Source organism: Patagioenas fasciata, chromosome 1, assembly GCF_037038585.1.
Source record: "Patagioenas fasciata isolate bPatFas1 chromosome 1, bPatFas1.hap1, whole genome shotgun sequence".
Classification (NCBI taxonomy): Eukaryota; Metazoa; Chordata; class Aves; order Columbiformes; family Columbidae; genus Patagioenas; species Patagioenas fasciata.
Window position 1 is genome coordinate 180184882 of NC_092520.1, and position 27178 is coordinate 180212059.

The 27178-nt window shown below is 35.7% G+C and overlaps 1 protein-coding gene across 6 annotated transcripts in view; it reads right to left on the bottom strand.

The window, feature by feature from the left end:
* The window catches only part of USP15 (ubiquitin specific peptidase 15), a 70198-nt gene that overhangs the window by 36982 nt on the left and 6038 nt on the right, over nucleotides 1–27178 (bottom strand). For all 6 annotated transcript variants that reach the window (XR_011736696.1, XR_011736698.1, XM_071802679.1 and 3 more), the window contains exons 2-5: nucleotides 16359–16486; nucleotides 11580–11710; nucleotides 8791–8917; nucleotides 1789–1934 (exon numbers count right to left, since the gene is read on the bottom strand). Coding sequence is in view for 4 of the 6 variants with exons in the window: in XM_071802679.1 (XP_071658780.1) it covers nucleotides 1789–1934; nucleotides 8791–8917; nucleotides 11580–11710; nucleotides 16359–16486 (532 nt within the window). In the remaining 2 variants the exon portion in view is untranslated. The remainder of the gene's footprint in view (nucleotides 1–1788; nucleotides 1935–8790; nucleotides 8918–11579; nucleotides 11711–16358; nucleotides 16487–27178) is intronic.

Here is a 27178-nt window from a genome sequence, read left to right on the forward strand (position 1 = left end):
CACGGGCATCAAGTGCCATTTGAAACCCCTTTGGGTATTTCAGGTATGTGCCCTATACTGGCAGATATGACAGAGGATCTACAAAAAGCTCATGCCTGTCTGGACTGACAGCTGGGATAGCCTAGATCATCTGAAATGGCAACTAAACTCCAATATTTAAACGGAATCTAACTCTTCATTTCCAATGCAACTAATTCTGCATAACTGTACACTGATGTGTCATGATCCTAATTAACTGCCATGCTATGCCTGTTTCTGTCTACAGTGACGTACACTCATATACGTACTTATGTTCAAAACTTTACATGCAAGTTGCACTGCCACTTGAAGATGTAATCACATTTTCAGTTTGAATACGCATTGAAAACCAGCTTTCTTTCACGACCTGCTTTCTGTCTGGAAAAGGGTAGTCTGCTATCTTTGGTCACGAATGGCTGTAAGACAGATTCTGCCTTATTTATTTCCACTGCTTTAAGAGACTACTAAATAAAATGAACATTTAGACTTAGAAGTTCAATGGAATCCCTAAAGGCTCATTTCAGAAACCAACTAATAAATTGAAAACATTAATTTACTCAATCACATACATAGTTTAGAATTACACAGTAAAAAATTATTATTAGGTCAGATAGACTGTAATAGTCAGAATAATTATTAGATTAGAACGTTCAGCAAGAAAAATAACAACCTTGTGTGTCAGCAGGTGCACCTGACCAAACACACATGATCTACCATGACATTTCGCATTTTCAGAAACCATGGTTAAGCTCAGCTTTGAACAATATTTGTTTTGCTGAAAGTACAGATGTCACCTAGACACTTTTCATGGCTATATTAGAACATGCTTGCTTCATAGTTAATGTTTCACTGGGAAAGAGGTACTCTGCAAGTTACATCTTTGAAGCAAATATTTTATGGGGAAAGTGGGCTCTTCCAGCAGGACTTCTGCATCGTTAAAATTACCTTTCTGAGGGCTTAAGTGTGTGCAGCATGAAGGTAAAGGGCACAACAGTTCAAGCTGTATTTTGGTGCACAGATTACTTAACTTGCATGCCATAAAAGAAAACTGAAGCATAACATAAATACTGCTGGTAAGCAGGTTAGAGTCAAGTACTTTAAGGCAAAAGGAAATATTTTAATATAATCTTGCTTACAAATACTGCCATCAAATTTCATCCATTCATATTTGTAGCACAACAGCATGAGCTACAGCTGTTGAAAAAACATCCAACTCTATTTGAAGACTAAAGAATCCACATAATAATCTGAAAAGTTATTCTAAAGAAATCCTCCCACCGAGTGATTTTAAAGTGGTGATACAGTCTCCTGCTAAAGCAGGTTTTCAAGCTCTTTTGTCTCTATAGTTCTTATCTGAAATAATTTCATTTTTTCTTAATTTATTTCCAAAATATGGACAGTAGAATTTGAGTGGAAGACATTATTATTTTAGAGTACCTAAAAAGTTCTTCAAATTTGGGCTTTCATTATGGGAACATATCCCAGATCCTAGGAAATTTTTTTTATTTCAGGTTTTACCAAATTCAAGTCAGCAATGTTACGCTCATCTACTTCTAATTCACCAAGAGAGTTAAACTCATCTTCAATCCTGAAAATATACTCAAAGATTACTTTTATTTTGATTAATTTGTTTATAAAATCCTCTATTATTAACACAATTTATCAGGTAGCAATTTTCATTTCAAAAGAAGGAAAATTTATTGCGCACAGCTACATTTTCATAAGTAAAAACATAAACGTATTAAAAAAAGAAATAATATTACACTGTACCTGTCCCTGGTATAAACCAGCATCCTGTATGGTACTGTCTGGTTTATTCAAAGGTTCAAAAGTATTACTCATGTATTTGTTCCACAATCTGGTTTCTTTTTCACCTGGAATATTGAAGATTTTTCTTATCTCTTTTTCAATTGTATCTGTTTGAAAGAAAGAGAACACAAGTTTAGTATTTGACTACACAAATAGCATAAGGCTGAATAAAGCACCAGAATCACCTACTCTTTTCTTATAGTCAAAATATGAACGGAACTGTAGAAATAGCCATGCAACCACATCACACTATAGGACAAGCAGGACGTTGCTAGTTCACTTGCCTTTAAAATGGAAACACACAGAGGACTATTTTGTTCCCTCCTGAATCTCTTAGCAAAGCAAACCAAATAAAGACAAGTTGATAAATAACACATGACAGGAGCTACCTAGGTACCCATCTACTCATCTCTCAGTGTGGGTAGGGAATGATTAGAAGCAAGACTGGCAGCAAAAACAGGCGCAGGAAGAGAAAACCATTATATTCCTCTCCCTAAACCAAGCAGTTTTTGGTTTTCACTCGTCTACTACCCATATCCCAGTGCAACTAGCACTGACCACAATATACATGCATGAAGTTTTATTTACATGCTCACCGAAATTAAAGACTGTATGAAACTGAAGTGCATAAATTTGTTTTAAAAGGACAATGAAAGATTTTCTGTCCCTGAAAGATTTTACATAAAAAGGTCTACCAGCTCCTAATCTACCTGACAGAAATATAACCAGTGTTACATAATTTTAAGGTACTATAACCGCTGTGTACAACTGCAATTTAAGGAGTTCATCATTAACTCCATTCTCCTTATACAAAAGTAGAGTTTATTAAAGACCTCTTCAATCGGAAGTAATATGTGCAATGCTTTACCATAGCAACCTCACTTAGATTTTTATTATTTTTTTTTAAATTAGTACACTAATAAAGCCCCACGGCAACCAAGTCTCCTAACAGCTAACACGGAAAAATAAAAAAAAAGGAGTCAAGAAATGTGCAGTTTATTCCTGATGATCACTGAAAATACAATTATAAAAACAGGCACTCTAAGCTCTTTGAGAGACATTCCCCTGAAGTCTCAGGAAAAAATACCAGTCTTTCAGCTCCTTTAGAATTAATCTAACCACCTTTTACTTAAGCTTATTATTTTATCTTCTAACACCAAGGACTATGTTAAATATGAAAAGCCAAAATGAGACTTGAAGCTTAAAAGTACGTTGCAAAAATCCATCCATGGGCTTGTGAAATGCATGGCAATATTCACAGATATTGCAGACAACTGAATACAACTTCCTTCTCTACTAGTTAACACACATTTTAGTAGGAAAGCAGGTGGTAGACTGGATCATGTTTCTGTAATAGAGATGATATGAAGGCAAGGTAGGTGCCATAAACAAGGCAACAGGCTGTTACTTGATTTGTTGACTTCCTAAAAAAAAATAATGTACTGTCAGATTCAATTCTCAACCAACGATTTCAAGTAACTATATTTGAACGTGAGAATGAATCTCATCGGCAACAACCTTCAAAAAAAAAATCTAGATTTATCAATGGCTTTCACTAAGAGAATTTACAGAATATAATTTTTCATTATCTTATTAATACTATGACAATCAATTATTTGATCATTACAACTTGTATTCTTTGGAAGTACTAAAGTACATTTTTGACATATTCTCATTTCACTAACAGAACTCTTATGTGACAGGAAGCGTCAATCCTATCAGACAACTACACAAGATGTCCCAGACTCTGGGAAGAACATGTTCCACTTGACCATTATGCTAATTTTGAGACTGTGAAATTAATGTTCTTTTACATACTTCCATGAATGTAACCAATAAACACTTCATAATTCTTCCTCCCAGCCCCCGGCAAGTATCACTGAAATGCTGGCTTACGATTTTAAGTGAAAGTGCCTTTTCCAGTATAAATGAAAACCCTACACTCAAATAGGTACAGTCTGAGGCATATTGTGTACAGGGTTCTCCTCTAGCGATGTTATACACATCCCTTGTATGAGACAATTAGTACTAGGATGACATCTAAAAGAGACAGGAATGACTGCCCTTTAAAGATGCCTCTCACTTCAACAGCTGTAGAGCCACAATTTGAGATAGTTCGATTTGAGATTTACATATCCCATGTAAGACCTATCCCGTATCATTAAAAATCAGAAAATAATTAAAAAAAAAAAAAAAAAGCTGTTTGATTTAAGTACTATTCTGCAAGACTATGTGGAAGAGTCTTGAGATGGTGGAGAAGATCAGTGGATCCTAAAATGAACAAACCCTGGCTCCTAAAGGCTGGTGCTATCACAAATACTGGCGAGAGGGGTCAAGGACAGCAAGAAGAACTTTTTCAAATACATAGCAGATAAAACTAATACCAGAGGCAATGTAGGCCCACTGATGAATGAGGTGGGTGCCCTGGTGGCAGAAGACACAGAGAAGGCAGAATTGCTGAATGCCTTCTTTGTCTCTGTCTACTCCGCTGGAGGCTGTCCTGGGGAACCCTGTACCCCTGAGACCCCGGATGAAGCCAGGTTAATGGAGGAGTTTGCTTTAGTCGATGAGGACTGGGTTAGGGAACAATTAAGTAGTCTGGACGTCCATAAATCCATGGGTCCAGATGGGATGCATCCGCGGGTGCTGAGGGAGCTGGCTGAAGTCATTGCTAGACCGCTATCCATCATTTTTGCCAAGTCTTGGGAAACGGGAGAGGTGCCCGAGGATTGGTGGAAAGCAAATGTCACTCCAGTCTTTAAAAAGGGCAAGAAGGAGGACCCGGGTAATTATAGACCGGTCAGCCTCACCTCTGTCCCTGGGAAAGTAATGGAACAGCTTGTCCTTGGTGTCATCTCAAGGCACATCAGGGATAAGAGGGTCATTAGGGGCAGTCAGCATGGCTTTACCAAGGGTAAGTCATGCTTGACCAACCTCATAGCCTTTTATGAGAATGTAACAAGGTGGATGGATGATAGCAGAGCGGTGGATGTGGTCTACCTTGACTTCAGTAAAGCCTTTGACACAGTCCCTCACAGCATCCTCACAGCTAAATTGAGGAGGTGTGGTCTAGACAATAGAGTAGTGAGGTGGGTTGCAAACTGGCTTAAAGAGAGAAGCCAGAGAGTGGTGGTCAATGGTGCGGAGTCCAGTTGGAGGCCAGTATCTAGTGGAGTGCCTCAGGGGTCAGTACTGGGGCCAATATTATTCAATATATTCATTAATGATTTAGACAAGGGAATTGAGTGTACCATCAGCAAGTTTGCTGATGACACTAAGCTGGGAGGAGTGGCTGACACGCCAGAAGGCTGTGCTGCCATCTAGCGGGACCTGGACAGGCTGGAGAGTTGGGCGGGGGATAACCTGATGGAATTTAACAAGGGAAAGTGTAGAGTCCTGCATCTGGGCAGGAACAATCCCAGGTTCCAGTATAGGTTGGGGAATGACCTATTAGAGAGCAGTGTAGGGGAAAGGGACCTGGGGGTCCTGGTGGACAACAGGATGACCATGAGCCAGCACTGTGCCCTTGTGGCCAGGAAGGCTAATGGCATCCTTGGGTGTATTACAAGGGGGGTGGTCAGTAGATCGAGAGAGGTCCTCCTTCCCCTCTACTCCACCCTGGTGAGACCCCATCTGGAATATTGTGTCCAGTTCTGGGCCCCTCAGTTCAAGAAGGACAGGGAACTGCTGGAGAGGGTCCAGCGTAGGGCAACAAAGATGATTAAGGGAGTGGAGCATCTCCCTTATGAAGAAAGGCTGAGGGAGCTGGGGCTCTTTAGTTTGGAGAAGAGGAGACTGAGGGGTGACCTTATTAATGTTTATAAATATATAAAGGGTGAGTGCCACGAGGATGGAGTCAGGCTCTTCTCAGTGGCAAACAATGATAGGACAAGGGGCAATGGGATCAAGCTGGAACACAAGAGGTTCCACTTAAATTTGAGAAAGAACTTCTTCTCAGTGAGGGTAACAGAGCACTGGAACAGGCTACCCAGGGAGGTTGTGGAGTCTCCTTCCCTGGAGACATTCAAAGCCCGCCTGGACACATTCCTGTGCGACCTCACCTAGGCGTTCCTGCTCCAGCAAGGGGATTGGACTAGATGATCTTTTGAGGTCCCTTCCAATCCCAAACATACTGTGATACTGTAAAGGAAACCGTAGGAAGGTGTTAATCTGCACTATGAAACAGTAATCCAGCTTCCTAAAGAAGGCACAGGCTAGTCACAGGTCTCAGAATAAACTGTCCTCAAGCGCAACAAGTTTCACATTCTTCTATTCTGCAGGAAATTAAAGGGGAAGATGGATCAAAGCCATTTGCCAAGATAATTTACTGGTAAAAGTCCAAAAGCCCATTAGATGCAGAGCCACTGGTGTAATCTTCTACAAAGTTCACCAGCTCAGTTTTGGAACTGTTTTATGGCATTGCAAATACAACCTGATTCTTATTCATCCATAAGAGAGGCTACAGACAGTCTGTCATTTTGTGGTTTGTAAAAATCTTGAATAAAGGTAGAAAAGACCCACACATTAGCTGAGCACCTAGTTTTAATCATACTTTCACATGATCAAGATTTTTTAATAGATCATTAACTCATTTTTACGCAGAAGCACTGATGTTCTCTAGGATCAGCAACAATAACTAGACTGAAATGCTGTCTGAAGTACATCCACTGTCTAGCTCATTTTCTTTTTAGAATGAAAAAGCCACACCCCCAAGAGTAAGTCATCCATCAGTCTCAAAGTTAATATGTGCTGCCTCCAAGGTGACAGTCCTCAATTGCAGGAGATCCCCAAGAAAATCCAAAGAACACATTAGATATTTCCAGTACTACCCCAAGAAAATTATTGTCATTATTAGGTCTGCCCTTCATAACTAATTTTTCCTACTTTGTACTAACTTACTGACAAACAGCTTAGCTTAGTTTCTATTTGAATAGAGAAGCAAAGGTATTCTAGGAATAATACACATTTGAAGATTTGTAGTTGAATATTATATTGTGCTCACAGTACTTAGGGTGCTCCAAAACTTTCTCTCTTTATGTGAATTAAGGATGGTCTTGTCCTGATCTTTTGCTCACCATAAATAATAGAATCAATGATAGTGGGCAGGAAAATTAAAACCTTTTGAAAAGACCAAAGACCATAGTACCTTACGTTCACTCACTTCAGTGGGGCTGATATTGACTCTTTTGTACTACAAGTCTTTTGCAACCATAATGAAAATGTATCCCTTCCTGGCCTATGCAAGGAAGAGTGAAAAATAATAATGATTCTGTCAGATTCCTCTTCCATATTATTTATTGATATAATGAACATCTATGCTACGTATTTGATGAATTTCAGAAATAGCTTAAACATACTTCAGGTAAGGAAAAAAAAAGGCAGCAAAAAAATCACCATCTTTATTAATGGATAAGACAAAAACGTCAGGGGTTAGTTATTCTTTCCCTCTTAAAAGTGGTTTGAATTTTTTTTAGCTCTTCTTCTAAGATATAAATTCTTTTGGATGTCCTGGCTAGGATGGCCCTGGTTGGTGCTCTGCATAAGAAGATTCAGCTCCAGAAAGGGCATGTTCTTAACACTTCCAATAACATCATCCACACCTTAGGAAAGCAAGTAAGGCCAGTGTCTGAAAAAGTGTTGCCAGTGAGCCTGTCTCTCATTAACCTTTATGATAATTTTGTCATAATTGTAATTCTCTCTGCAAAGAAACGTGAATACACCTCCAAGTAAGTAATTCCAAAATGCCCTACTTCTGATTAGAGAAAGAAAATATGAGGAATTCATTCATTACCTATAATTCCAATGATACAATAAAAATTCAGTATAGCTGCAAAATGATTTGTACTTGGTCCTCAGGGAAGGATAATGTTAAATTGTTTTTTCTAAGTTTCTGGGTTTGCTTAGAGAATAATGAAGTACATCTTCCTAAGTTAAACCAGATCTCAAAGAGGACAATTAACGTACAACACTGAAGCTTCATCTCAGGGACAAATTTAATAATTTTAAAGTGTTTATTCCGATACAAGCAGATGATTAATTGTTTAACTTAAAGAATATAATGATTATTTTTTTAAAGCAAGTAATTTGTAAAGAATTAAAGGGTGGAAAGTATAAGTCAGTACCCGTAATGTAAAGAGAAGCAAAACCTGAAAAAACTACACTGTTGTCAAAGAACGTAAACAAAGAGTAACGGCTGGGCATAAAGTGCCAAGGGCACAAAGTACAATTCTAATTGCACAAGCAGAGCTGATTGAAATACCCTTATCTCAGATACACATGCCAAAATACACCAAAAACTGAGTTTATATGATCAGCAATATTTTTGCTATGTTCTGATTGTTATTTTCAGAGACAAATAGGTATCAAAATATGGTTTCAAACAATGACATAACGCTCAAAGAGTGGGCAAAAGAACTACAAATAAAGATAAGTTAAATATATAATACAGGACTTAGTTACTATAAAAGATTGTGCCTGGTCTGCCACTTCACAGCCCAAAGAATACTGCCTTTGTAGGTCACCTTTAGCCACCAATGATAAATTCAATTAACTCTTGGGTTTTTTAATATACCATTCTCTTTATATATACGACTTAAAAGTGCTGTCTAATGAAAGACACAAATAGAAACACATGAAAAAAATATATTTCTTATACCCCCAAAGCAAAGAAAAAGCACTATGGAGAATCCAGTAAAGATAACGAAAAACGTAACACTGTTCGCTTCCTAAAAAGTGCAAACGTCTAGAGTTAACACAGATGCCTAGATAATAAAAAACACATTTAAAAAAAATATTCCAAATCATTTAACTTCTAATTTTGACCCAAATAAGACCAGTCCCATCCTTTTTAATGGTTACAATACCCATCTATTATTTTATCTAGAGACTTATTTATTCAGAACTTGCTACCAAGTCCTAGTTAAACACAAGAAACAATCATATTGTTAAAAATATTGGGCATACCTATTGTATCAGCTTTACTAAATCTTCGTGTGACAACATTGTTCATATTTCCATTTTCACAAAGCTTTAACTCTGTTAGATATACTTCTACTTTGCAGTGCTTTACAAACATACCCTGTTCAACAACCTGAAAAACAGATTGGGATCAAGTATCAGTCCACATACGTTTTCAAATACATGCTTCAAAATATTTTTGAGAACTCTTCAAGAAACTGAAGTTCAGGGAATGTAACACAATAAATCACAAAAATTTGAACTAAAATTCTCCAATAATTTTTAGAAATACAGTAAACTGAAAAAGTATTTTTTTCCATGATGATGACGTCTTACCTGTGTAGAAGGACATCACCATGACTTTCAAAGTGTTCAGTAAATTGGAAATCACAAATATGCATACTTAACCAAAAGATAAGATACTTGATCAAAAGATAAAAAACACTAAAAGTTATTTTTTATTTCAAAACACATTAGTTGTATGGTACTTCCTTCAAATATGAAGAACTAATGTACACAGTTATAGAATACTTATCAAAACCAGAATACACACTACTAAAAACTGGATATCACATTTTTAAACAAATCCTGTATTTTAAAAAGACCTAAATATCTTCCACTTACATTCTGACAACGAATACATTCATTTGAAATTTCACTTACTCAATACAGTTGCTTATTATATCTTAATTTTTTAACACCTATTACAAAATAGTTAATTATACAGGAATTTTTAAAATATAGAAGTAAAATGTAGAAAAAAGTATTCAGGGTCACCTCTTAAATGTTTTTCCCTTGGATCTTCCAAAGTGTAACTGCAGTACTTAGTCATGTAGACTGTTCCAAAAATAACCATTGGCCTGATATGTGATACATCTGACAAATACGGTTAAAAAAAAAAAAAGCCACCAGCTAATTGCTGGGAGAGATCTGCTATGTGCTGTACAAATATAACTTGTATGCATGAGCCACAGGAAAAAAAAGAAGTGAATGATTTCATTGCTTTTCAGTAGTTTTTCCTAGCTTTAATGACCGCCAACCACGACATTTCAATAAAAATGCATCTTAATTTAAGCAGCTTAGTAGGGTTTTCAGAATTACTAGAGTAACAACAACACAGTTGCAGTAAACAGAACTGTGCAGCATGGCTAAGACATTTCTGAGAACAAAACTGACACTGTAGTGGTAGTATTACCATGTCCTATCACATAAATTCATAATGTTATTTGACATTGTATCAGTTTAAAATCTGGATCCACATTTCAAAAAAAAGTTGCTGCAACAAAGTGCATGAAAGGAAAGTATCATCCCACCTCCATGGAAAAACATTAAGGCAGATGGGAGAAAGAATCGTGAACAAACGACAAAAACATTCAAAAGAAAAAGTCTGAACCAGAATATGCATTGCAGAGGATAATTACTGTTCATATTAGCAGAAAATAATGAAGCTAGGCCAGTTTACCTGGCCACTCATTGCACTCCATGCATTTTTTCCAGTTAGTTCCTTCCAAGCAGAAGTTACTCGAATTTCCCTTTTCTCTCCTTCCATCTTTCTCCCAAAGCGAAAAACTTACAGAACTTTTACTTTAGCATGATGATGGAAGAGCATTCAGTTTGCTGAAATCCATCTTAAAGAAAAACAGTAAAAAAATGATAACAGCTCTATCTTTTAAAGAGGGAGAGCCATTTTAATGTATTTCAGTTCTTACAAAACTAGAGAAAAATAGACATTCCAGGGATGTCTCTTTAAAAAAAGATCTCTTTTATTGAATTAAAGAGAATGTAAAAAAAAACCAAGCTACTTCTACTGCTGACCAAATGAATCTCGAAGATAGAAAATATCTTCTATAACTAAATCTGGCATTTGTTTGAAAGGAATGCACTTCAAGTAAGCAGCCAGCATGCATGTAGTTCGACCATACTCGTGTCATAGGAAGGGAAAAAAGTTATATTACACCAGAAGTCATAACACACTAAATTCTAATAATAATATTATTTCAGCACTTTTTCAGGAATTCAAATAAAGATCCCTTTAATTGACAGAATACGCCCTAATGGTCAATTTAGAAATGGCAAGTACCAAAATGTATTTTAAACTTAAGTAATACAGTCCAGCAAAGATGCAACCGTAATCACTAACCTGAAAATCTTAAGAAACAATAAAACCAAAAAAGACTATCTGATCAATAAACTGGTAAAATGTCATATTACCTTAATCATAAAGATGGATATGTGCTGGAACAAACAAAAATTAACATCAAGTGTGTTAATTTTTAAGTATCACAAACTGATGGAGGGCCAGAGTGTCCACCATACCATGGACTGCTACTTGTGTTAAGCTTTTTGCTTAAAGAAAAAATTCCCTTAGCAAGCTGCTGAAGACAGAAGACTCTGCTTATCAAAGGAACTACCAATTACTCTGCCAGTGTTAAAATTATTAGAGCTAGGTTTTTCACTAATATAGTCAATACAGTCTTAGGGCTTTATAATTAATTACAAAATCATTTGCATTAATAGACTTAGAAGCTTCTAAAGTTCTTGAAATATTAGAGGGCTTATTTCCAGAAAAAAAAAAAGTATTATATCCTTTGCATCCTCATCTCTCAATATTAAAAACTTAAGCCTCTAAAATCTGAATAAAAATGAGATATCTGTAAGCAACTAAAGCGGGAATTGTCTACACAGTTATCACAGGCCACAACTTAACAATGTTCTAGTAAATTTCCGTGCAGTTCCTGAATATTTGCAGGACCATATCTGAATCACCTTCATCCCAGTGGGTAATTTAAGAATACCTTGCGTGCAATTGGCTCTTGACCTTCCATCAGTGTGTACCAGCTAACTAGCCTATTCCAGCCTTCAGTTGGCAAAAGGATGTAATCCAGCTCATCAATGAGATGTTCCTTGAGAGACTGAGAATCACCATCTGCAAGAGAAAGATATTTTTACTTGAATACTCTAATTCTGCTACTTGAATTTCTAATGCAACATTTTTCATACAAATAGCAAACAAAACATTTCTGGAGTCACAGTTATGCTGTCAGTATTACAGCGTCCAAAGCAAAACTCTTCTGAAGCTATTTAGACAAGCTACCCAGTTCATGCATTACAGGTAGTATTCCTACACTCAGGAATCCAAGTGACAACCCCATATCCTCATGCAATCATAAGCACCTAACTTGTTATCACACACCATCACAGTCTTCAGAGAAACCAATCCTTTTCTCCACCCACTTCACACTTATTCCCACATCACCATGGATACTTCCATTTCATGCTACAGTTGCATCTTTAATTGAAAATGCAGCAATGGGTAGTTACAGTAGATACAAGACGAATTTCAAAGTCATTCACTCCATGTCAGATTGGGAAAATAACATGGTACAACCCTCCTACTTAAAGAATCCTACACGCTCTGGAAACACAGTCCCCACAAAATTCTTCACAGGGATGGAGAGATGCAAAACTTGAAAGAAGTACAACTTGGCAACCTCTTCATGTAAGTAGCACGCTTTTAGCTTTGGTTCTATCCTTGTTACAGTTGTAAGAGAGCAGCTATCTTATATGTGTAAGAGGTGACTGGAGATCTGAGCCCCTGTGAGCCTCAGACAATTAGAGCACCTGTCCTTCCATTCGGAAGGACCCAACAAACATCCCTCTGTACAGAGGGAGATCGAACAAGGAAACCTTGTTTGAGAAACCATATTCAGCTCCAAATAACGAATCAGGATGACAAATTTAATGAAGTTTGAAAATAAATAGACAACGTATAAAGAATAAATAGATTGTAGTAAATATACAGTCTATTGATTTTCATTGTCCTATGTGAATGAACTGCAGAATTACACAGTGCACAATTAAAACTGAGCATAAAAGTAACCTTAAATAATCAAGTATTGGTCTTTCTCTTGGACTATTTTTTAAGTAATACTTATAGGCAAAATTAATTACCAACAATTACCTACATTTTTCTACAAGGACAAAAATAACTGTGTACTATGCGCATAGGAAAGCACCAGGGTCCTCTCATTTGATTACATTTCCGTACTTCTCTTGTTTCTCCTTTGTACAGATATAGCAAACACAGCATAATGTGACTTCAATAAAAAAAATATCCCTAGCATTAAAAAAGGCATACTTAAAAATTAAACGTCCTTTAAAAATAAGAACTGTTCTTTTTTTTTATATAAGAATTTCACAAAACATGCTTCAACATGACCTTTTCTTTAGGAGAGCAACACTATTGAGAACTTTTATGAGATGTTTGAGATGTGTTCACTTCCGGGTGAGAAGAGTATGCAAGATTCAGCTTACCAAGGCTCTAGAAATCTCCCTACTCGCACTTACTACACCCTCAGTTGGTTTAAAGGGTTTGTGATTTTAAGGGAAAATACAGGAAGAAAACCAATGCTTTTTGCTTTAATCACCCAAACACTGAAAATATAGGCAATGAAGGATGCACAGCTTTCTTGTGCTCCTGTTATCACTGGTGCTGATTCCTTCTTTCCTTGTTCAACTAAGTACCTTGATATGTGAGCAAAACATGGGAGACATGTACCGTTCTCAGTTCATGTATTTTAAGTGTGTAATATTTGTTACTACCCTTAGCTGCTCAGAGATGGCAAAAAGATGCTGTTTCGATAATATGTAATCTGTGCAGTTGAGAGCTGACTTCATGCAGTCAAGAAGGAACAATATGGCTTGCATTCATTTTCTCCAATGAGAATCATCAGTGTGGGAAGAGCTGAAGAAAAAAAAACGTAACGACGACAAAACCCCAAGAGAGAGCCAGGTAAGTATTAGAATTATGAAGTTATTTCAGAAAAGGGGATAATCAAGTTCAGAAATAGCCAAAGTATTTGTTTCAATTTTAGCAAGAAAAAACACAAAGTCAACACAGAAACGCAACAAATAGAAGAAAACCTCAGACTTTGGATTCCACTTTGGCAGCCATAGTACATAAATTCCTCAAGCAAAAGTAAAATGGAATTTCACATTATTATCCTTGTGAACATACACGTAAATATAAATTCAGTTCTTCATGGAGATAAATACAATCAATGTGACCTAATTAATGAGACCTCAATCAATACCCCTATTTAAAAGGTACTTTATTTTTTTAAATCTCCGTCTGTTTCATCCTATCTGTAAAAGTAACAATTTTCAAGACTCAAATTTTGGTTCACAACTGTCTTTTTCAATTAGGAAGAAATCTATATGCAAGAACTACATCCAATAAATATTTGCTGAAACAATTAATGACTTGCACTATCAATTCTTACTTGGCCCACCCAACACTATGCATATGGGGGTTCCATTGTCACTGGGAGCAAGGTGAGGCGAGAAATCCATAAACACATCTTCAGGTCCATGTGTCTCTAAAGAATTCATACTGTATTTCTGCACTGATCTGATACTGCTATAGGAGTTTATAGAGAGAAGATATAATTTGGATTCCATTCTGTCTTCCTAAAACTCCCAACATATTCGCAAATATTATTTTTCAGAGCCTTATTCCATCAAAGCAGTCCACTGACTCAGACAATTCAGTCCCTCATATGCGACACTGTTTTCTACAATAAGCTATCAGCTATTCTAAATAACTACTTCCTTGTGCTAGCTCTGCTAATCTAAACTCAACTACATATCTCTTCCTCTGAAGACAGCACATGTGAATTCCATTACACACAACAACATTTTAGCATATGCTAAGATTAACTGAAATCTCTGCCTGTTACTTTTTGCTGCTTTCGCTTCATCCAAGTATTCTGGAAATAAGGGAGCAACATTTAAGTAACCGAAGTACAACACAGTCCCTCAGTTTCCTGGAATCAGTCTTGAATTCAATAGTAGTTTTCCTTATGACTGCATTACACTGCAGAATATCTGAGAAAGCACGTTCATTTTATTTATATTCTTTAAATTAGATGTAAATTTTCAGATTTAACATTTAAGGAGAGCAGTCTGAGAGTAACTGGTGCAAACTATGTGCCAAAGATGGGATTAAAACCCAAGCATTTTCAGATTCAATTTATGCTACGTAGGAGATCTCGTACAGAGGATTGCTGCTTTGCAGCAGGTGAAAGAGATAGCTACTATTTGCTGAACACGAATGCCCTTAATTTTAAAATGGCCTTCACACAGGAGGAGTAGATGTCAGGTATCACTGCCAATGCAGAATCATAGTTTTAGAACCACGAATGAACAAAAAGTGAAGTTCATAAAACCCAGTGCTGTGTTTATTTTTAAAAGTGTACTGGCAGTGTCAAAACGATAGTAAGAATACAGGTTTTCAAGAGCTTTTAGCAAAATGGGTAACATGACTTTTGATTTGGACAGCTAACCTTAACAAAGACTTCATATCCATGACCATGTATGTAGATTAAGTTACAAATTCTACAGATGAACTAGAACAGTGCTTTGCACAAATCAAATCACCTGTGATACAAATAACCTTCTTTTAAAACAAGTAGACACAGAAGAGATAATAAGCTGATGCAGTCTCACTGAGGATAAAAAGGATCTTGCTACACCTGATTTCAACTGAGAAGAATAGTATCACCTGAACATGCCCACTTCACTGCAAGATTTACTATAAGAATGTACAAAAGATCTAGATCCTCACATGTCAGAAAACAAAACATGTCACTCACCTGGAACAAAAAGACCCTTTAAGTTTGTGGATGGAAGAGAACATACAGATGCACATGACAACACAGCACCTTCCTCAAAAGCACTGATACTAGTCCCTCTCAGACATGCACACATACTGACAACTAGTTCAACATGGTATGACAAGTCCTACGAAAAAGGCAATCATCTCTAACATTTACCTTGTAACATAATGAGACAGTAAATAGAGTTGAGAAGTTTTGAATGAAGAAAGTCAGAGTTCATCATAAACCCCATGAAGTCATAAAAAATTGTATTATTACGTGCAAAGAAATAATGCAGTACTATTACATTACCTGGAACTGCAAAGAAAGAAACCCATTACCCACTAGATTTTGTATCCACCAGATTTTGCAACTTACATATTAACAGCTCTAATGACATTCAATACTGGACATTAAATATAGAAGACTACTTAGAAGACCAAAAAAAATTCGGAAATCATCCTCTATCATTTCAGGTCACTTTATATTACGACTGAACTGCACAATACCTCTTTGAGTGTCCCAGAATCAAAGTAAGGACTTGGGACTCATTTAAAAAAAAAATTTAGAGTTCAACCTAAAAATGTTATTTTAAATGAACCAATTTAGTTAAGCTAAAACAGTCCTACTGAATTCAGTATTTGTCAGCTTGACCAAAGTTCGGTTCCCAAGGTATCCCAAACTATCATCACAAATCAGTAATTTGTACATTATGATATATTCTGTTACAACTGCAAAGAAGTTCCAATCATTTTATTTATAAAATTGCAATTTTTTAGGGAAATCTATTCCAGTTCTCTTGTCACGGACTGAAAACAAACAAAAAGTTTTACCTTCATAAATGCTGAGATTCGCTTATACTACCAACTACAGAAGAACAATATGTGACAGATTAATTACACAATGAGAAGCAGTTACCTTTGAGAAGTCCAGAATTATCAATAGGACCAGGGTACACATTCTGATCCCCCATCTGATATTTGTCCCAGCTGTCAAAACCAACATATTTTTTCCACTGTTTGAACCAGCGACTATCCACTAGATACCTGAAATGGAAGAAGATATACAAGTTAATTATTGGTATGCTATACTTCCTACAGTACCAATTAATTCATACTAATGCACTTGCATCCATCAGCCTTGCAAAACAGAGGACGTTTTTCTATCTGGTCTGCTAACCACTATCAGCATGTCCTACCAACAAGGACTTTCATTGTGGGTAATTAAAGATCCCAGTAATCACAGTGGGCGAGTATAGTTTCGCAAGACTGCCAATGCAGCATATCAGAAGTTGAAAAATGGCAAGTTCAAAGAACATCGCCCTTTTTGGCATGAAATATCATCAGATTTAATCCCTGTTCTCAATTGATAAATTCAGGAGATTCACATTAAACCTTTATAATTATACACTCCTTTAAAAAAACGAGAGGAAACTTTTAGTAAAATATTTTTTCCTGCTGAAGTTTTATTTATAACATTCATGTGCAAGTTGAAAAACTTTAGAACTCTGATGTCTTGTCAAGAACCAGAGTCTAAGTGTTTTCTTCCTTTGAGTCAGCATCAACACATAGAGTAAATGTTCTGCTCTAGAGGCAGTACTAGATGTTCCTCCTATGTATAATTATCAACTTCACACTTCCCTATAAATGGATATCTCTGAACTCAGCTACACAGTATTTCTACCGAGATGAAACTGTTGCCAGTCTGGCTTTTGCTAAGTCCAGCGATATCTACACTTTATACTTTTTTGTCCAGAATTTCTTTTTAAGATACCAAATTTCTTCTGTGATCCTCAAATTTTATTATATATTTCTTTAAAGACATCATCTTCATGATCCCTCTTTCCTAAAAGTATTAATCTCCTTCTGCCTGGTCTGTACTAACCTTTTTACTACTACCGTAGTACATGTCAGAATATCACTATCAGGATAAAATGCTTGGTCAAACTAATCCTCACTCTTTTCTCCAGCACTTGACTGCTGACCTCTTATTTGTACATACCAATAATATTCTACTGAACCTTTAAGACATCCGAAAACTTCCTGGTGATTCAAATACTAGTCTGCTAATACATATAGCTTTATTATGCAATCATTCTATAGGAGTTACTCATGAACACCACAGAAAAACACAGAACAAAAACATTAACACCCACGATTCTTGTAACCAAAGAAGTACAAAAACATTGCTTGAGTATTGTCACCATTTATTGCTGGGTAACAATAAACTTTTCACTGAAGAGTTTTAAAAAAAATATATTAGCAGGGCCTTATATTTGTGCTTCTAGATGATTTAACTACAACAAGAATTAACAAACCTAAGACACACAAGTTTTAATTATTTCTTCTTCTCAAGTCCAGTTTTTCTCTCTTACACACACAGATCAAGTCTGGAGTCAGCCTCCAGAAGTACTGCTAGCAAACCTCTGGTAAAGTAGGAATTACTACTGAGTAGTACTCAGTAACTAGGATGCTTTTTAGTCAACTTATCAGATTATCTTCTCGATAAGCCCCAATTTCTGTTTCTACAGAATGTACTCTTAAACTTGTTAATCTGTAGGTAAAAGTCCTTTGGTAACAGAGGAAAACAGCATTAAAAAGCTATGCTTACTTCCCCTACATTCCTTCAAAGACATCAAAGACTGGTCTCAAAGGCAGCTTTACCTCTATGACAAGACCATCCTAATTCACATGGTAAACAGTCTTGATTTGAAATATGATTAAATCAACAGTAACGAGTTTATGAAAAAATTACTCCTAGCCCTAGCTTGTAACTAAACTAAGCGAACAACATAAATAGCAAAGGCAGAGCTGTGTCTCAGCTGCTACAGAAATGGTTCTGCCAGTGTAAGAACTTTGGGTAGGAACCAAATTTCTCCCTCACTGCACACCAATGGCAGCCATACTCTGGAGCATGTACCTTGACCACCTCCCAGTCTAACACTTGGTCTCATATCTATTCTATTGTCACAACCTGTTATGGCTGCTTAAAAGCCATCACTGCTACGAGTTGCTATATCTTCTGAAATTGTTCTGTACACAACTTTGTCTTTGAGCTTGCAACACAATTTCTTTCTGGAATTTTAAACACTTAATAAAGTAGCCAGAAAACAGTCCCAAACTACTTTTCAAACTGAAACTACATAGAAAAGGAGTTCGGTTTTAAACACTGTTAAGGAAATGTATATGAGGAGTACTTTGCTGCAAAAATGCCCCTTTCCACTTCCACCAGACTCAGAAACAGTGATTCAACAGCATGTTTCAGGCACGATGCATCCTCCCCAAATGCATAATGAAACAGCATGGTTGAAGTCCTATTCCAGAATGATGAGATACTTAACATCACCACGATGTTACAATATTGAATCATTCTAAAGTAGTCTGGCCCAGCACTAATCATTTCAGTCTTGTGGAAGAATTCCCTTGACATACTTTGTTTTCTTTAGAGCATGTTTAGAATGTAACTGGAAACCACCACAACGTTAAGCTGCATTAAAGATGGTGAAATTTGGGATAAGACACAGTAACAAGATAAAAATGCAGGGTATTACAAACATAAACAGATTGAAACTTTATTAATGCTGACAAAATTAAAACTTATCTAGTTCAAATCTAAGTTCCAGTCCCATACACATTTCACACTTCAAAAATCATGCATTTAGAATACACTCATTTCTTGACCACTTTCAACTGTCTGTACTGCTCAGTGAAGTTGTAAGCCCTACCTAACAAAGCAGTGAGCATCACAAAGTAATTCAGATCTCTGTGTACAGAAAACCTCATTTTGTAACACAAGAAAGTATCCAAGTAAAACTTTACCGTCCTTTGTAAACGCCTTTTCTGAAATTAACTTTTCACTGTTCTACTAATGCAGTAGACAAACTAATGATCACTGCAGCAAAACCTATGAAGCCAGAAATCTCAAACTGTTGGGAAATTAAATGAGAAACATCTGGAACTATAAAAAATTACCAGCTTGTGAAAACAGGTATATAATGTGACAATCCACATGTAATTTAAAATTTGGTATTATCACCTGTTTAAAACAAGCATTCCGTTAAAAACACCCCCGACAAAACCCTGTAACTATATTTTTTAAAATAGCAGACAAAAGCAAAGATTGAAACTTTAAAACTTGAATAGTTGCTTCAAAACACCATGTTTGCCATCAGGAAATAGAGAGAGGAAGTGAAGCAATGCCATACCAGCTTCTCAGTATGCTTTAAAATACTTAGCATGTTTGTTACTAGAAGCTTTCAATTATAATTTTTACTATCATAAAGGCCTCCTAAGCAATACTGCAACATAGAGATCGAAAACACTTAAATCAGTTTTAAATTTTACAGCGAGAACATGTGCTTCCTTTTCTACAATCAACAGTCAGCTGCAGATGTCTCTAGATATGACCTGGTTCAACGAAGGTAAGAATGTTTTTGGAGGCACAGAATAAACAGGGGATGCAGGAAGGTCTTGAAGAGTTTCCTCTAACAGATTCTCTATTCAATTCATGCCCAAGTTAGGCCACATTCATCTATTACCTAGAAATGGGAGGGGGAAAGAGAATACAGCAGACAGAAGCCTGCAATATGCAATTTAGCCTATTTAATTTAAAGATCACATGAGTAAGAATTTAAGAATTCAGGGAACACCACTAAGATAGTCCACTTGAAAATTAAGAAAGAAAAATCAGATCTCTACACATTTTCACCAAACAATAATTAATTGTTGTAATTAAATGAGTGTTAACTTCCACTCCCTGGAAGAGAAAAACAGACACTAGACTCTACCGTGGAGTTTGAATTGGTATCACCATGTTAAATGGAGTGACTTCATTCTACACAGTCCGTATGTAATTGAATACAGAGTCTTATATTAAAGATTATTTTTCCTTTAGCCTGAGTCTGCCAGAACAAGGCTGATATTACTATGACTGAATCACTGGTATTTGTGTTTTTAAAATACAAGTAGCAGCAGTTCTTTCCACATTAGAAAAAATCCAGCTCTTTCGCTGTGCCTGTACAAATCCCAATTCTTCTTACAAACAGCCTTTTAATATTAGACTCATTTTTCTTTAATAAATGGAAAAAGGCATATCGACTTGATTAATCTGACACGCCAGTGCTTTTTGCTTTATACACAAAGTTTTCAGTCTTATGAACATAATCAAAGCCAACAGCATTCTCATATTTCTCGTCTGGTGTGGCCATCCTGCTATCCATAACAGCCACAACTGCGTGTCATTACAAATGCCATCACCCTCAGGCATCCATTCTACTGCCAAACCTGCCAGCCTTGGCTCCTACTCCATCCCATGGTCTCTACTTTCTTGATCTAAATTTGAATGAACTATGAAGCTCTAATAAGAAAAACTATAATTTTACACAGAAGGGAAATTATCATGTAGGCAAAATGCCCATCGTTTTAATTAATGTTTAACAAATTACTGCTCCTGTAGAAGCATATTACTTTTCAAATATTTTGTGTTAAATGTCTGATCATACACCAGTAACATAGTGATGAATAAAAAATTTTGATAATTGGACTTAACAGTGCAAGAAAGCACTGTTTCAGATTTTAAATGTTCACCATTACCTATTTCAATACTTCATCAAGTTTATTTTTCCACATCCAATTAATTTTGCCACCAACCAAATTTTGCTCTGCAATGTCTCTTTACAGTTCCCCCTAACTGAAAAGTTGTAAGATTTCTGTTTCCTAACAAAAAGTGCAAAAACTTAAAATTTAGGAATTTGTACTTACAGACTCAAATAAGAGATTAATATTTCTAGTATAAAAAGTTGAAAGGTCACCTATAAATCATGCAAGTATGTGTGATAATAATTAAACAGCACAGACAAGTTGCTTCCCTGGAAAAAAAAGTGCTGAATAACAACTAAATTCACATGAAGTTTGAGACTCTCTGAGCAAAGTGTGTCCAGTAGTAAAATGGAGAAAAGCAAAATGAAGAATGAAGAAGCACAAAAAGTTTGAAAGCTACTTAAATTACTTTGTCTTGATACCTTCTCTTTTCCTGTATTCTTCCTTGAATTCACTGAGTAATACTTTGTTAGACTAGTGTATTTTGGACATAGCTGTGAGGAACAATTAAAAAATGAAGCTAAATGGGTGCAAACCACTATTCTAAGATTGAATTCTGCAACTGTAAAGAAATAAGTTATTATCTGTAAAGCATAATTAAAATGGATTACTTTCAGACAAATAAGAGCCTATATGCATTTTCTGCAAGATGCATCATACTGAAGACTAATGAAAAGACTGAAAAGAGAACATAATGAAATCTGTGTGTAACCAAGGGCAAAGCTTAATACTTTGGTGAATACTGGTTGTAATATGAAGTACTATATATCTAACTCTGCGTTCTAATTTTTAAATCGAGTGAACCAGGAAGATCAGTTTATTAGGATGAGCAAATGGACCACTGCCAGTTCTCAGGATTTCTTACAGACCACATCATACTCTTAATGATCAAACTTGAAACAAAAATAGTATAGATTTGATAGAGCACTACATGTCTGAGCAGAGACTAGCAAACTACCTGCTGACCACAGGTGATAGCTTCGAAAGTACTGCCTTACTCACTATCCCAAAACTCAGTTCTTAACATCCTTTATAAACAAAGGTAATCAGAATAATTATGTAATTCTGGGAATGAATTTATTTTCTGTTTAGATATAACTACTTTTAAGTGACTCGGGAACTACCAACATTGTTTAGATTTCTTAATTTAAAGAAGTATGGAAATCTTTCTGCTCAGACAGATATCCTTAAGAGAAAACTCTGTAGACCACAATGTTGAGGTTACATGCATTACATGCAAAAAAAAATTTCATCACTTTATATAGCAAAATAAATGAAAAATAAATAAATAAACAGGTATAGATTTTGAAAAATGTTAACAGACACTGTAGTTGTGAATTCTTACAGTGAAATATGTGCATATATGTGCACACATATGCACATGTATATATATATACATTTTATACTTATTACTTTATACTTATTTAGTGAGCATTCTGCTACTTTTACTTCAAAAGAAATCTGACACAGGGGAGAGAAGTTATTTTGGGTTTTATGGGATACAGTCACAGTAGCTGTAACCTTCCCCCTTTACAAGAACTTGTTCTTAATCAATAGATGTAATACTACTTTTGCAGTAAGATTAGGGAAAGTGGAAATTTGCATTCATGTGCCATACACTTCCCTCATTTTTATGCAAGAAGGATATACCATGCTAAAGATTACGCTGGAAAAAAAAAAAAAAAAAGCAATTACACCACACTCAGCTTAGGGGATCAAACTGCTAAAGCACTTAAAGTACACAGCTAAAATCCAGACTTTTTAGTATTCAGGGAAAAAGTAAAAATCAGAAATTTAAAGCCTACAGCTTTTGACCCTATGAACACATTCAGTGTAGCGTTCTCACCAAGATCAACAAGACGCAAAACAGAGAAGGCAGACTGTAAAAGTGCAACTTAATTTATCTTTCCATCAATGTTATAGTATCCATGGTACAATCAAACACCTTAAAACTAAGTATTACTTCTGAGGGACATTCAGTAATTTAAGAGGAAAAGACATAGCTCAAGTAAACAGAACTGTATCTGTGAAAACTTTATTTCTTAAGTAAGATTTGATCACTTTTTAGGGGAAGACTACTAAAAACTTGTAGCATGCACCTGAGACCAGATATGCCTCACTGAATCTGTACTGTCCCAGATACAAAAATAGCATACCATGCTTTAGTAAAGGAGAGACATAAAATTAACATTGTGTGTTATACTTAGTATAATGTTTTGCTTTCATTTTTGTCACTATTACTTACTACAGGAAAGAGTTCCAAATCAGTCTAATGTTACAGTAGTTTTTGAATCGCGGACCTGACTGAGAAAGCTACCCCAGGACACTTCAGCCAAGTTAAAAAATATATCCTATCAATTTTTTTAAACTATGACTAAGAAATGTTTCCTACTTAACTGATGGAATCAAGATTCCACTCAAGCAGGAAACACAAATTTTGCTCTCTCAGATGTCACCTGTCAATCTAGCGAGCAGGATAACCAACCCATGTTCAGTGGTAAAACACACCTGGAGGATTTGTAGTAGAGACTGAAGGAGAGAATTACCTCAGATTTCTAGATATGCTGTTTTGAGGGGCAAGCCTTAAAAAAGTAACAAAATTTCACAAGAAGGTGAACTGATTAACTCCAAGTCAGCAAATGCTTGACATTTATAGGCATTTCAAACAAATCAATTACATTGAATTGCTTGATGCATATGGTACAACCAAATTTGATTACAATAAAGTCACTTAGAATCAAGAAGCTGATAAAAGAAATACATAAAGGTTGGAATAGCCTCAAATCTTTCCCTAAAAGCAAACATATGCATGTATGATTTGCTGAAAATTATACTAAAATATGATACTTTAGGTATTAATAAGACATGGCTGCTCTCATCTGTAAAATGTTTCCTGCTTGTCTGAAGCAGACTGTAATTATACAAGGCACAATTTATACTTGAGTCCCCTGAAATGCCAGATATGGAACAAAACATGAAAAAATGGAATGAAGGGGAAATTCAGATTGGACTTAAGAAAAAGGTTCTTCCCCAGGGCTGCAGTTACAGCACCAAGCCTACAAGAGTTCAAGGAGTGTCCAGACGATGCTCTTAGTCATATGGTTTAGCTTTAGGTGGTCCTGCCAGGAGCAGGGAGTTGGACTCAATGATCCTTGTAGGTTCCTTCCAACTTGAGACATTCCATGATTCCATGAAAAACTCATCCCTCCAGAGCACAAGAGGAGCCTGTGTAACCAAGATCTACACTACCTCTGCAGACACAACACATATCGCAATTTGCAGAATATCTTTAGAACATTCCACAACACTGGTATTTGTTCTGATAATTAAGGCATGGAAAACCCATGCAATGATAAGTGGAGCACATAACATATTTTACCAGAGTGTATGTTCTCCCTTTGACAGACAATAGGTTTTGCTGTCATAAGGATTCAGTGTTATCACTGCAGAGGATGAAATAAAATACGAAATTCTGGATCTTGTAAATATAAACAACAACATTCTCCTTCCAGATGACAAAAGGCTTTATTTGAGGTCTGCGGGTCCTCACAGATTGCATTTGCTCATCTTTCAATCATAATTCAGGCTAATATGAGTCCATTGATCACGCAAAGGGGTTGAAAAGTAGTATCAGAATGTTCCTTAATATCTTCTGATACTACATGTCACTTCATTTCATTGAAGAACAATGACAACTGTTGGTCATACCTAGCTCATTCCATACAAAAGCTATTTGCCAATATTATATTCTAATTTTGGCACAACTTTTCATTAAATAATTATTTTATTTGAACAATTTACTGGCAAGTATTGACAATTACAAAGCACAATGCATAACATTTCAACCTACTTCCCTGTTTTCCTATGCTCAGGTTGTTTTCAAAGCACAGATTACTTTTGATCTGAAACTATTTTTAGTTAGTATTTTTTATTGAAAAAGAATATATTCCTCAAAGCTATAAAAATGCACTATTTTACTTCATTCTCATGGTTACAAGCAAACAAGCTTTGTTTAGAAATATTGTAAACAAAGATTAAAACTTAAAGTCATACCTATTTCAAACTTGCTTTAGCAGAAAACACTTAACAGACCAAATCTATATTTAGGATGAGTTTAGATCAGGTATTCCACCTTCATACAGCCCCTACAGTCAACATCCCTGAGAAAAAAGTTTACTCCAGATGTTGTTATTCTTTGGGTCCCATTGAAGGGGGAATAAATAGTGATTTTTTTTCTGGTATTTACATTTACTGCTCATCTCTGTGATTATGGGCCCTTAATCTGGTTCCTGGTTGTGTTCTCATCAATTAGTGGATTTAGAGTTCCTCCAATATAATTTACAAATTATAGAGTACTTATTTTATTATCTTTCTCAATATAGGCATACCAGCAACAAGTATTTTGGTTCATTTACTCCTATACAGAATATTCAAAATATTAAAACACAATGACCAGTTGATAGTCATGCCTTATATCCAACTACATGTCCATATTAGGTCAGTCAATTAAATTTACCAATAAAAGACTGTATCCTTATGAATGATCAAGTGTAGAGCCTTTGGGAAGCCCAAAATGGTATTACTTATAGCCTTTGTACAGTAACTTACAAGAACAAAAGAATGAAGCTATTACAACACATGTAAATGCACTTTCATTTCTTAAAGAAAAATTCAAGAAATAATAAAAATCAGTAATAAATGGATACAAACTTTAAAATTTTGCAGTTGTATGACCACACACGGACATTGTTCACTCAACAAAAGAAAAGAATAGTACTAACAGGAAAGTTGCTAATTGATTTCTATAATTCTCTCCTAGTTTGTAACTTTTTCATATAATTTAACTTCTCCTGTGGTTTACTGCACATTTTGATTTAGTAAACCTTATTAACATTGTATAAGCATTACAGATGTACAAAGGCATTCATTCTTTACCTTAACACCCGGGTTGAGAGAAAAATATTTGAACAGTATGACTATGATCTTGCTATTTCCCACTGCTGTCAAATGCATTCTGAATGCATTCCTTGGTTATATATGGACAGAATTACACAACGTGTAACCTAGATTTATTTATATTGACTGAGAGGTCAGCCCTTTGACCTCTAAGTCAAAACAGTTAACTTTGACACGCAATAAAAACACTTCACAGAGACACACTCATTCCACAACTGTGTACTGCTGGGACATCGTATCTTCTGAACACAAGCTATTTCACTTTTAACAGCAAAACTGTGCAAATTGTCCAGAGAGACAGGTGAGGATTTTTTTTTTTTTACGCTCCTTGCTGTACGTGAGTACAGATTAAACAATACTGAGGACAAACTGGAACAACTGTCTTGCTGAAAGCAAATTAGGACTCCTGTTTAAAGACAGAGCATCCAATTTCAGTTATTGCACAACTGCAGCTATAAAAATAAGAAACGTAAGAATGGGTTCACACCTGTAATTCTACTTTGATTAGGCTAGCCAAAATTGCTTAAGTAAGTACACTCATGATCAACAGATGCTTTCAAAATTAAATTCTTTCAGAATTACAAATTCTTGAAAGTTCCAAGATAATGATAATTATCTACTCTACCACATAGAAACCAAACCATAATTTTATTCAAAACGTGGGTAAATACATAAGAAAAAAAAAATCAGTTGTCAAACACAGAAAAAAATGTATCATTTATCTCCCATTTTTAAGAAATCTTGGTCTAAATATTTCACACTCCTCTTCAGAAATAAAAGCTTTGTTCAACTATATGCACAATTTCAAATCAACTAAAGCAATCAATCCAGTTCTCCCCACAGCTCCCCATGCTCAGTTCCTGCAACGTGAGGCAGTAGCCTAAGTAGCACTTCACACATACCAAGAGGCTGACCAAAAAGCCTGATTCAGCCAAAATTCATGGACTGCATTTTTATTTTAAAATTTCAGTGCAAACATTACAATAATAACCATGTAAGTATTTTGTACACACTTATAAATTTTCTACTTAAAGACTTCTCATTAAAAAATAATCTAAGTCCTAAATCAATCTTTCACTTCCAATTTTCAAGCAAAAGCCTGACACAAACATGATTTTTCATTTAACATGCTCTCATGCTGCCTAATCAATTAAGAGAGGAAAGTGGCACTTACATATTTCCATT